Raw genomic sequence first — 12,129 nt, 5'->3', positions numbered from 1 at the left:
AATGCCAGGGTTCCCTGGGCAGGCCCTTTTGGAAAAGGAGCACAGCCCATTTTTTTTCTTTTAAGAGTTTAAATTTGAACTAGTTTCAGGAAAGTTTCAGGGTTTTGTTTGGTTGAACCTTTTCATGGCCAATTGGTTAACATACTATTACTTTTTAGTTTTTATGATCATAAATGAAATGGACTATTGGATATTCTTCTCTTTCTTCTCAGGAAGTCCTGCAGTCTGTTTACTCCTTATAATGGTTGTTTATAATGATCACTAGTATCAAAATACTTCAGTGGCAGACAATGGAATATGTATTTATAAATGTAAAATGTGTGTTGAATATGTGTGTTCTTTGTCTCTCTTGTCTCTCAGCCACCATTTCTGTGAAAATGCTGAACTTAGACCAAGCTTTCATCGTGTAAAAATGCATTTTTCTTCCCCTTGTCCGTATTTATCTTCATGTATAAAGACTTGAACACACATGCTCTTACGTACATGCACACTGTCACACAAGATGTTCTGCTTGTGTGTATACGGTCTGACTCCCACAGTCAGTGTTCTCTCCCACATCTGTGCAGACCCACACAAAGGCTGTGTATCAGCCATTTGAAATGGAAAAGTTTATTATTAAGTTGTAAAGTAGTTGAAGAGTGTGCCAAGCCTTTCATGATCACTCTTCATAACATTCAGTTCCAAAGAATGTTGCAGTTTCTTTTAAATTTGTGTTTCTGTACTGATCAATGCGGGTGGACTCTCCATGTGATCACCTTTCACATCTTGTTGGATCAGCCAGCGATCCCACAAGAAAATGCCATGCACAGCTCATTGAAATCAGTGGAAGATGCTGCTTTGACATCTGAAGCATCACATACCTGTTGTGTACTTGTATTTAGCTGCCACCTGACAGGTACAGTATCTGAAATATAAGTACTAGACAGAGAAGTATTCTAGGTCCCTTTGGACTGTCACTTCTGTGTTTATTGGTGAAATTCCTAGATAGCGATCAAGCAGTGGTGATTTACAGTAAGGGAGAACTGAACTCCCAGATCTTCAGCTCCGGCAGAATTTGGTGACTGTCAATTTTGAGAATTCTCAGATTTGCCTCACCAGCTCAGTCATATGTTTTCTATAAAAGATCAGAACGCTGGAGCTCGGCCTGAAGCGGGGCAGCATCAAGTACTGCCATTGTTACTTCCCTGCTGTGTTAGATTGTTCTTGTACATAAATTCTGATCTTTGTCTGACAAGCCAGATGTTTACTTGCTGTCTTTTGTATTCATTTTATTTATTTACTTTTTTTTTGGTATGTACTTTTATACCATATATGGTCCCAGTCCTGTCTGATCCTGTAGGCCTATAGCGTCTCCCTGCAGGCCTGTGGCTTTGTACTGGGATGTGGGACTTTCCACAAAGCATTACAGGACTGGAGACCTATGTTGTCCTTAAGTGGGTGGTTGTGAGTGTGTTTTTATTTTTTTAACTGTCAGTCAGAACTGACTCTTACTCCTGACATGATCCAGTTGTTAGCGAGAGTTTTCCTCTGAAGGAGGCCTCTTACAAGCAGAGCCAACACCTTGAGCAAGGACTGGAAGCTGTGAGATGCATGACATCTATAGCAAATTTGGGAGTTTGGCAGGAGTTGACAGGTGTCAGTACCTCATATTTTTCTACTTCCATTATTAGTCCTTCAACAAAGGATACTAAACTGCTTAAGAGATTAAGGCCAGAAACAAATAGGCTAGAAATATGGGTTCTTTTCACATTTATCCTTCTGTGGCCTGGATTTTCTGTCTATAAACTGAGAGATAATAGTGCTTAGCTTCGTAAAGTACTTTGCTCTCCTGGAGGGAAAGCTGCAAAACAAGTGTGAAGTATTATGATTTATTACCTCTGATTGAAATTCTTACATTGATCCTGTCTGCTTTTCTGTTGGTTTGGTGTTTCTCTAAACAATCAGGGAGAATCACAGTGAAATTGAGAGGCGCCGAAGAAATAAGATGACACAGTACATCACCGAACTGTCTGATATGGTACCCACTTGTAGTGCGTTGGCTCGTAAACCTGACAAGCTGACGATTCTTCGGATGGCTGTTTCACACATGAAATCAATGAGGGGCACTGGAAATAAATCTACTGATGGAGCTTACAAGCCTTCGTTTCTTACAGAACAGGTAGATTTTTTTTCACAAATATCTGTTTTCTCTGGTTTGTGGTCTTCAGTGGTGTGAGGAAGTGCTGAGAGGAGTATGGTCTCAGTTTGACCCTTCACTGTTGAGTAGTAACTGGTACAAGCTAAATATCCAAGATGTAAATGCACACAGATTTCTTGTGACTTTTTGGACTTTATCATAACCATATGACAGATCCCTTGCGCTGAAGCTGCAGAATGGACATCCTTGTCCATTTTCGCAGCATAGGGTACTTAACATTGAGGTCTGTCCTTCTGAAAAGCAAATCACAGGCTGTCCATTGCCATTGGAGATGACTATTCATCTCTAGGACTGGGTTCCTCCTATCCTAACACAGATTCTCTAAAAAAGATAGAAAGGAATCTGCAAAAATCTGCCTCTCCATCCTTAGTTTAAAGGAAGATTAAAAAAATTGTTTAGTTTCAATGCATAAGTTCTAGATAGCTGAACTGGGCTGAGATGAATCTCATCTGTAACAGCTGAGGGACTGTGGTTACATTTTTGATGGAGGAGGAGGAGGGAACATGCACCCAGTTTTCAAAGAAAACCTGTGCTTAACAGAGTGCACTGGAAATTCCTACCACCTTCATTGTTTTTGAAGTCCAATGGGTGTAATGCGCATTTTTGTGGTTTGAACAATTTAAGTACTTACACATGTAAGTTATGGCTAGAGGTACTACTTTCTGTTAGAGAAACAGCAGCTGTTGCTGACCTCTGAGTGTTCACGTCTCTGCTTATTCTGGCTTTCCTGAAGTGTGCTTCTAGAGGGACTGCCATTCAACTGGCTTTTGGTAGGGCATCTTGCTCACTTGTCCTTGCAACTTGGCTTTTGAACTTTGCAGGATGACAGAGCTTATCTTTAGTTAATTATATATTCCTTATCCTCTGTATAGTGCAGACAGCAGAGAGTTTTTTTTTTTTTTTAATTTACTAAGGGGTTCAGAATTGATGTGCTTTCTCTACAGTAAAGAAGTTGAAGCCAGCAGAAATCTTTGGTCTGTTAAGTGTTTCTCCAGATGTGTTATCCATTTCTTTTGGGCTTTAGTAGAATTAATCAGATTTTGATCCTCACCTTATCAGGTAGTATCTGCCACTTGCACACCAGACATGCCGTGCTATCTAACCTGAAATGGGGCTCAGAAAGCTCCCTATCTGAGTTTCAGATGCAGTAACTCACTGCTGTATCCTAGCAAGCCCTGATACTTGCTGAAGCCACCAGGCAAGGGCTGTGCAAGCTTGTTTTCCATGAACTGGGGAGACAGGTGTCTTCTTTTCACATCAGAAGTTTTCAAGCTCTGTTAACCAAAGGCAGTGTTTTCATGTGACGCATGCAAAGAGCCATTTGCATATGCAATTCAAGATATTGGGTGTCTAGACCGAATGTCTGAAAGTGAGGGACAGAACTGCTTTGATTTAAAGGTCTGTGGCCCCCAGCTTCTGATCCCAAGGTGAAGTGGAGGCTCTGGGTGCTATGTCTCAGGCAGATGCGTGGGTATCTCAGAGCAGAAGTGCTCAGGACAATGAGCAGGGGACCACATGAAGAAAGGCAAAGGGCAAGGGTGTCGCAGTCTTCTTGGCTCTCAGAAGCTTTGTGTTCACAGGTTGGAAAAGGAAAGCAATAAATGGTATAAGTTTTGTGTGTGATGGCTTGGGCATCCTAATAGGAGAGGAGGCTGAGGATTCCTGTCCTTGCCCCATCACAGTTTCTGTCTTTTATCCACCGACTGTTTAATTTACAAACAGAACTTGTCCAGAGGGGGAGAAAAAAAAAGAAAAACAAACAAACAAAAAGTCATGTTGTTTTCTTTCCAATTAAATTATCCAGGACATTTAATTAAGGGATGGGTCTGCCATATGAGTTCTAGCCCTTCATTTCCTCTGTTTGTACTCCTAAATAACTTTAAAAAAAAAATTAGATATCTATCATGTACCAGACAGTGAGTTTTAGTTCATTTTCTTAAAGTGCATTGAGATCACCAGATAAAAGGCAATAAAGGAAAACAATGTTGTTTGTTACTAAGGTCAGCAATTTATATTCTGCTGCTAATTTGGATGTGTTGTTTTTTCAATACTACAATAAAAATTTCTCCTAACGTTGTGTTCATCTACTAAAATCACAAGAAAACAATATTCTTTGGCAGTGACGTATGTGTTATTTAATTCCCTTTTCTTGCTGGCCTTCTAATCAAATCCTTTCTTTGAAAGGAACTGAAACATCTTATCCTGGAGGCTGCAGATGGGTTCCTGTTTGTAGTTGCAGCTGAGACCGGAAGAGTCATCTACGTATCCGATTCTGTGACTCCTGTGCTGAACCAGCCTCAGTCCGAATGGTTTGGCAGCACTTTGTATGAGCAGGTTCACCCAGACGATGTGGAAAAGCTACGGGAGCAGCTGTGTACATCTGAAAACTCTATGACAGGTCAGATATATCTGATGTATGGATCCCTGCAGAGTTTTTCTGACATTCGAATGCCTGTTGTTACAAATCTGGTAAAAATGGAGTTCTGCAAGATTAGGGTGCTTTTTTCTTGCAGGCACTGCAGTAATTTAAGTCATCTTTTGCATCACTACATTTTGTTTCCTATTTATTCGACTTCAGTCAAACCACCTTCATGTAGTTCTACCTTTCAGACTTCTGGCTTGGGTAGGTTTGGAAGCTGAATTGTTTTCAGGCACGGTCTGGAAATCTGGATTGTTTTCTTTTCGTCCTCAATGAACTTGTGACTTCTTTACAAATGTCTTGCTTTATGGCAGTGTTTATTTTGAAGGCAAAATCATACTTCAGACTTTTCCATTTTCATAAAAGTTCCTTGTGGTTTGTTAACGGGAATCCTGGAAAAAAAATCTAGTGTTTGGCAGCAGAAAATCTAGTGTGGATTTTAAACAAGAGGCTTGCCCCTGTAGCAATGTGGTAAGTTAGCTACAGCTGACTATGTATCATTTGACACACAAAACTAAATAATATTCACAGTATAACTCTGGCTTTTACAGTTTTTCATGCTCAAGACTTGCCAATAGGAAACTATCATGTCTTTAATAGAATCTGTGTATCAGAGCTATGAGAAATCGCTAAATCCTATTTTAACCCAGCTTCTCATTTTATTCTTCCATGTGATACATTTATAGCTAAAGGGAAAAAAAAAGGGAAAATTATTTATAACAAAATCCTGATCGAGGCAAAAGTCATATAATTTCTCCTTGCTTTAATAATTCAGAATTCTGACCTGGCTTGCTGGAAGTTTTGTTGTTTCATAACTCAAAGGACAGTGATCCAGTTTAGAGTGAACCTGCACACTGTTTACAGCTTCCATGTCAAAACAGTGCCAATTTCATGGTTTCCTGTGGTTTGAATGTGATGTGGTTTTGGCAGAGCTTTCCCGTATTCATATTGAAAACTCAAAGCAAGATTCTGTGGTAAAAAATCCAGATGGATCAAACCCAAGCGAACAGTTAGGGGAACCTGTGCAGAGCAAAACAGCTGAGTTTCATACCACTTTAAAATGTATGTGTGAGATTTGCAAAAGAGCACAATGACTGGTTTTTATTACATAGTATGCAATACATTTTAATGCACGTACCATCTTCCTCTAAGAAGCAATTACTCCAGAACCTCAACTAATGGTCACACTTAGACTTTCTAAAGTGCTCATTTGGTAAGTGGGCTTAACCTGCTCAAACTGGAGCACGACTAGACAACACAGAGCACTTCTGAAAGTCCAACTCTGTATTTCTTTCACCTTTAACTGTATGCTTTCCTTTTACACTTCATCCATCTTTACCCAGTGGAAAGAGAAGTTCAAATACTAGTACATGGAGGGCTAAATCTTTTTTCCTGTCTGACTCTTTTAGACTTGTCAGATTGCTACAGAAGGCTCTTAAAACTGTCGTACATGGGCAGCTGAAAGTTTTCCTGGTGTGAGGCAAACAGCAGCCTGTTTAGAGCCAGGGTACTGAGCTGCACACTTTAAGGTGTGCATATAGGCTGGATGTAGAAAGGTGCTTTTTAGGGACTGGAGAGTGTGTGTAACTACAGCCATTTCAAGCAAGTGCAAATAACAGTGCATAATTGGTCCTAACTATATAGGATACCTTGTGCAAGTTTTCCTTTGCAAACCTGTTGTGGTTACTTGTATGGTGCAATTTTTTTGGCTGCCTAAATATCTCAGAAGCCATAAACACAATAATCAGTCTGCTTCTGAATCAAGCATAGACATATAGTTGTATGTATCTCATGTCCTGTAAGATCATAATAGAAAGAACAAGTTTTTGAGGTACCTACTGAATTTTTCTAGCATTTTAATAAAAAAGTGTGAACCGGTTTACATCATCATGTAATCCTGCTCTTTGAGTAGTTTTGTTTTTAAAGATGTGACTGATGAAGTACATTTATTTTTTTTAGAATAACAGTAGTTTTGTCAGTCTGTGGAGCATATAAATAAAACTAAAAGCTGTTTCAATTTGTTGTATTAAACTTGTATTTCCTTGACTCTGCAAAGTACCATTAAATAAGAGAAGCAGTCCTCTTTAAGGACTGTCAGCTAAGCATCAAATTGCTTATAAGCAGCATACAATCGGACTTCAGGAGCATCACTCATGGGTCTGTGCAACCAATTCCACTTCCCTTCCTGTAACACAAGCTATATTCAGAGTAGGAGCACTGTAACAGGTAGGAGTAACTGGTAGTGAACAGAAATAATGAGTGCCATAGTGACGTTAAAAAAAAAAAAAGTCATGTAGGCAAATGCAGTTCTTTTAAGTCAGTGTTTACCTAACCATTTGGGCAGCCTTAAGTCTCTCTAGGCTTTCGAAAGTTACGTTTCATGCAAAACAAAGGCCAATGCAGAGCTTGAAGGAGCAGCAAAGTGCAAGCCAGCCAGCTGTGCATTTGATTTTTTTTATTTTCTTACTCAAAGTGAAGGTCACCCTGAACAGCAGGAAAACACCCATTGTTTAGCGGCCTCTGGCTGTTGAGCACTGGGGCTACTTAGAGAGAAGGGCTTTTCAGGTGAAAGAGTAATGAATCTTACAATTTTTAATTTTGCTTTCCTCCTCACCTTCTTGGGGTCTGTTTCTCAACCCTGTAGCCTCCTCCTTCAGCCCTTGACCTGAGGAAACAATGACAGCATCTTGACAAAGAACCTTCACTTGCTTTGTGCTGGATCGGAGCACTATCCTCTGTGTGTGTTTGTTATTAATGGTGATCGTTATCACGGCATTGCTGTGTTGTTTTTTTCCCCAGCACCTCTTAGCAATCCTGTCATACAGAAAAGATGTTTCAGACCCTGAGAACTTGTGAGGCTACCATTGCCAGAGAGAAGTGACAGAATGAGCTGGTGGAGAAAGCAGTCTCCCTCTCACATTTCTGCCCCCAGGAATAAGACTGGGTCTGTGGTTGCATGAGCGTTTCTTTGGCAGTCGTACCAGCTTATGCAATCCTCACCTCGTTTCACCCTCTATTACTTTGGCATTTACAGTGTGAGTCACATCAAGGGGGCTGGTTCAGCCGAGAGCTAACCTAAGCAAAAAAAAACCCCTTGGTTTTAGTAGAGAGAGCTCTTTGGCCCACCTTATCATAGGGCTACTTGAACTCTGTGCTAGTGCAAAGGAGAAGCAGGGAATAGTTATGGATAAGGAGAGGACAGGACTTCAGGAGCAATAAAAGCATATGCCAAGCTGAAGTGGCTCTTTAACTGCGGCCTAAAAAACATGATTTGTTTGCAGAGTTAATTGCTTGCTCTATTTTTAACTCTCAGGATATGGGGAAGGATGGATAGTTTCTATTTCATTTTATACCCTTGGAGATTTTATTTTTCCCTGGAAATGGAACAATTGTCCGCTTGTTTATTGTGCATTAATTACAAACACATTGCAGCAACGGGAAAGCTGAACTGTATCTATGGTTTGAAATGCTCTAGAAAAGACAGCAGCTGAGACTTGATAGCAACAAATGGTGCTCCCAAGAAGGGGTTGCGTGTGTCATGGGCATGATTAATTAGAATGGCTCAGATATTCAGAGTAATAATGTATTTTCCCTTTTTGTTCCTGGAAATCTGCAGATGGGAAAAACAAATCACTTTAAATATGCATGAGATCAGATCCCACAGTAGGATCCATTTGCAAAGACCTCTTTGTTCTTAGGATGCACTGATGAAGCTTGATGGGTGTTGGGGTTCAGATGCATGTTCGGGGTTGGAGGTTGTGAAGTGGTTGAATAACGCAAGCAGAGTAGAATCCTAATGCAAGTGAGAGCCTCTAAACGGCTACAAACAAAAAATCTCTGATGGCCCAGAAGATAGATAGAATTTAGAAAAAGTACAAAGAAAAACAGCTTTTGAAGAATACCTCCACTATGTTTACACTGGAGTGTATGATATTCAGCTTGGAGCTCCAGGCAGCACAGCACATTGTAATCCATATATAACGTCTTCCTTCTGCTTCCTTATAGCTAAGGTGAGATGAGGAACAGGATAAAGAGTCCCATCCATGCACAAAGCCTGCTTGAGACCCTCATGTTGAGAAGAAGTCTTTGCAAACCGTTTTAGCTGAGTAGATGAAGGATGCTGAAACTGTGGTCCTGTGACTGGAAGGAAGTGATGAAAACCAGAACCTCCAAAGCTTTCGTTTTCAAGTGATTTAAAAATGACTAAGTCAATTTAGTTGCTAGCTGAAAAAGATTAATTGAGGTTACTTCTGGGCAGGACTTGTATTCCAAGTTTAGTCTTGGCACAATATTTTATTGCCATATTTTATAAGTACAAAAAAAGTAGAACTTTATGATGGAAATGGTGACTGACCACAGCAAAAGTTAAGCTGATAGGTACCTTTTTAGAAGAAAAGACCATTGTGCTGCAATTTGCAGTGGTTCATGAGTACTGTGGAAATACCACTCCATATTAGTTGAACAGAGGTTTGGTTTGGGGAACCTGTCTCTCAGAACCTTCAAGTAATGCGTTGTCTGGTGGTGATGGTTTCATCATATGCAGTTTTCTATCCAGCTGCAAAACTTGCTGTTACCAAGTGCAGTTTGTACACACAGACAAAATGTAGGTGCTGTAGATAGAGTCAAATTGTAGAAATGAGAAAAAAACTGTGTTAAATTCAAAAGAGGGCAATGTCAGAGACCAGTGGAGAAGCAAAGCAAAGCTTTCCATAGCACTGAACAGATGAAAAATGCTCAACAAACTGTAAATAACCAAGTGAGAGACAAGATTAGGAGTAACTTCCCTTTGCAACAGATGCTCTTCCTGAAATTCAGCACAGGATTTTTGTGCTGAGAGCTGTCTTACACCTCCACGTCAATTCTTCAACTCTGATTTCTGCATGATCTTTCTTAGAAGAAAGGCGCTTCTTGTCACACACACTGCCAGCCTGTGAGTGCAAATGTGACTCTTACGCATGGTCAGCGTTTTGAACTCCAACTTGAATTTACGTTTCAGGAGAGGATCCAACTGATATGAAGAAGAGTTGGATGAAATTCTTCCTTGGCTTCATGTGCAAAATTCTCTGAAGAGATTCAAAGACCGACTTGAGGCATGCCCAGAAACTCAGCTCTGGCAAATCGAGTGCCACTACGCTGTAAATGTCATCATCATCAGTAGCAGTAAAACTCATGATTAATAAAAAAGTAATGTATTATCAAAACATTTAATTAATGGGATGACTTCTGCAATATATTAGCAAACCAGGGAGCTTCTCCTAATCTGTTTGAAAATTGGGTCAGCCTATTAATAATAATAATAAAAAATCTATTCGAGTTATCGGTGCCTGAAATTTTATACCAAAAAAAAAGTTCAGAAACGTCTTCTGACAGAATCTGTCTTTGTTCTGTTTTGTGGTGATTAAGATACTTGCCGAAGATAGATGTTCTTCTACCCAGAGCTGTTCAAATTCCTTGAAAAAAAAAAAAATTCTCTTTTGTTCATATAAGTATGTCCTTGTTGAGACAGATGACAAAACGAAGAGTGGTAGTAAAGCTTGTTTCAGAATTTATTCCTTGGCCTTTGGTTCTGAAGAGCACATTTATCAGAGTTTTATGTATCAGAAAGGTACTGTGCATGTGGAGGGCTGTTTCAACTGGCAGCATTTTATTTCTTTATTTTTTCTTCTTACTTCTGTGAACTCTTTTGAGTGCATGAACTCTAAACAACCATCTGCCTCTGAAACGTGCCCAGCCCAGCAGCTTAGGAAGTCAGAGTACAGAGAATTAAAACCAGATCTCAATACTTCAGATTTTAATGTCTTAGCACAGGATGACTGACCTAGTAAGACCATTAGCCTCTGGACAGGTAGGGAACAAGTTGTATTATTTTTATTTTTATAGAGAGAATTAATAGCTACATGTGTCTTTTATTCTGGGATAAAACAGCGGTTCATCATCCACCGTTTTCATTGAATGTCCATGAAACTTAACAACCACTAGGATGAAGAGAAGCAGTCATCCCGTAAACAACATACAGTACCAGCAGGCAGGGGGAAGAGGAGGAGATGAAGTTTCCATATACATGATATGAGATGTCCTGAAGTCTTCTAAGTCTCTGCAGAACTGTCTGAACCTTGACTCTTAATATTTTATGGGATTTTCCACCCACCCACACCCTGCTTTATTCCATGGAAGGGTGGAAGCCTGGGACAGCTGTGCCAGGATTATTGCACCCGCAGGGGAAGGAAACAGAAATTTTTGAAAACAGAAGCATTGAGTTTGTCCCTGCTTTTTCAAGATGTGAGTTCGCGGTCTTGTGTAGAATATACGAGTGGTTCATGTGAACTGGGTATTTCAGGATTCAGTCTGGTTTTATGGTGGAAAAAGCTAATTCTGGCAAGGCATCTTCTCATATTTAAATCCTGGAAAATATTCACCTCATTTCTGACAAATACCAAATCACCACGTGTTACCTGTTTTTCAGCAAAGTTATGTGGTCCCACCGGCATTGCGGAGAATGAAGAGGATGTTTCAGATATAAGGCTTTCCAAACCCGCCAGCCTATTTCTGTGCCATTGTTCCAAAGAACAAAAATCTGCCCACAGCTTTGTGGACTGTTTGTTCTGGTAGCAAGAAGGTCACAGTACCAGCCAGAGATGGCATTTGAACTTGGGCAATGCCATGCAAAGGAATTAGTGTTTTTCTGCTTTAGACTGTTCAACTTGTTTTTACATGCCGTATGAAGGAAATGAATGTTTTGCTTCCCCCAACCCTGTTCTGTTTGCAAGGAAATGAATTAGTACAGTAGATGCTTAGGAGCATGAAACAAGAAAGCTGTGCCGCTATGGCACGTACATCTTGGATCTCCCACTAATGTGCTTAGAAGTGATGCCCAAAGCCTCTGTGTTTCCCACTTCTCTTCTGTTGATGTTTGATTTGATATACTGTGGTTTGCCAACTCTATCTGACAAAATAAAAAGCTTGGTGGGTGAATGAGGTTTGTCTGGATCTGTGAATGTACTGAGATCCAGAAGGAAGACAAGGAAACTTTTAAACATTCTGTGCATTAAATTACATGTATGGGACTTGAGGTTTCCTTTACAAGTGAGTCACACAGTTTTTCAGTTGAAGTGGATGGAACAAATCATTCATTTGTGACTGTGTGAGCAGTGAATGTGGTTGCATGGTCTTACAGGGGCAAAGAGGAGCATGGAATTTAGCTTTTTGTGTTGGTCATGCAAGGAAGAGGACTTAGAAGGTTATTTCTGCCCTTTGACACACTGGACAATATCACAGAAATAGAAGAATGTAGTTTCCTCTCAAAAAAATAGGTACTTTCAAATGATCGTATTTTAAATGTATGGTACATTTAATCTCTTTAACTTATTCCAAGAGAATTTTGTTTTGCTTTGGTCTCAAGGGTTGTTTCTGGGGAAAAAAAATCCCAAATGTTGGGAGAAGTCAGCTGTGCATAAAACAGTTCATAAAGCAACTCCTACACAAACACACTGATCCAGTGGTCTCCCTGCTGCTA

The 12,129-nt window shown here is 40.0% G+C and overlaps 1 protein-coding gene across 8 annotated transcripts in view; it reads left to right on the top strand.

The window, feature by feature from the left end:
- Positions 1-12,129, top strand: part of ARNT2 (aryl hydrocarbon receptor nuclear translocator 2) — a 107,269-nt gene that overhangs the window by 34,670 nt on the left and 60,470 nt on the right. For all 8 annotated transcript variants that reach the window (XM_035554640.2, XM_035554641.2, XM_035554639.2 and 5 more), the window contains 2 exons: positions 1,945-2,158; positions 4,382-4,595. In XM_035554640.2, coding sequence (XP_035410533.1) covers positions 1,945-2,158; positions 4,382-4,595 — 428 coding nt within the window. The remainder of the gene's footprint in view (positions 1-1,944; positions 2,159-4,381; positions 4,596-12,129) is intronic.

This window comes from Cygnus atratus, chromosome 11, assembly GCF_013377495.2.
Source record: "Cygnus atratus isolate AKBS03 ecotype Queensland, Australia chromosome 11, CAtr_DNAZoo_HiC_assembly, whole genome shotgun sequence".
Taxonomy (NCBI): domain Eukaryota; kingdom Metazoa; phylum Chordata; class Aves; order Anseriformes; family Anatidae; genus Cygnus; species Cygnus atratus.
This window is presented reverse-complemented; position numbering and strand designations above follow the sequence as displayed.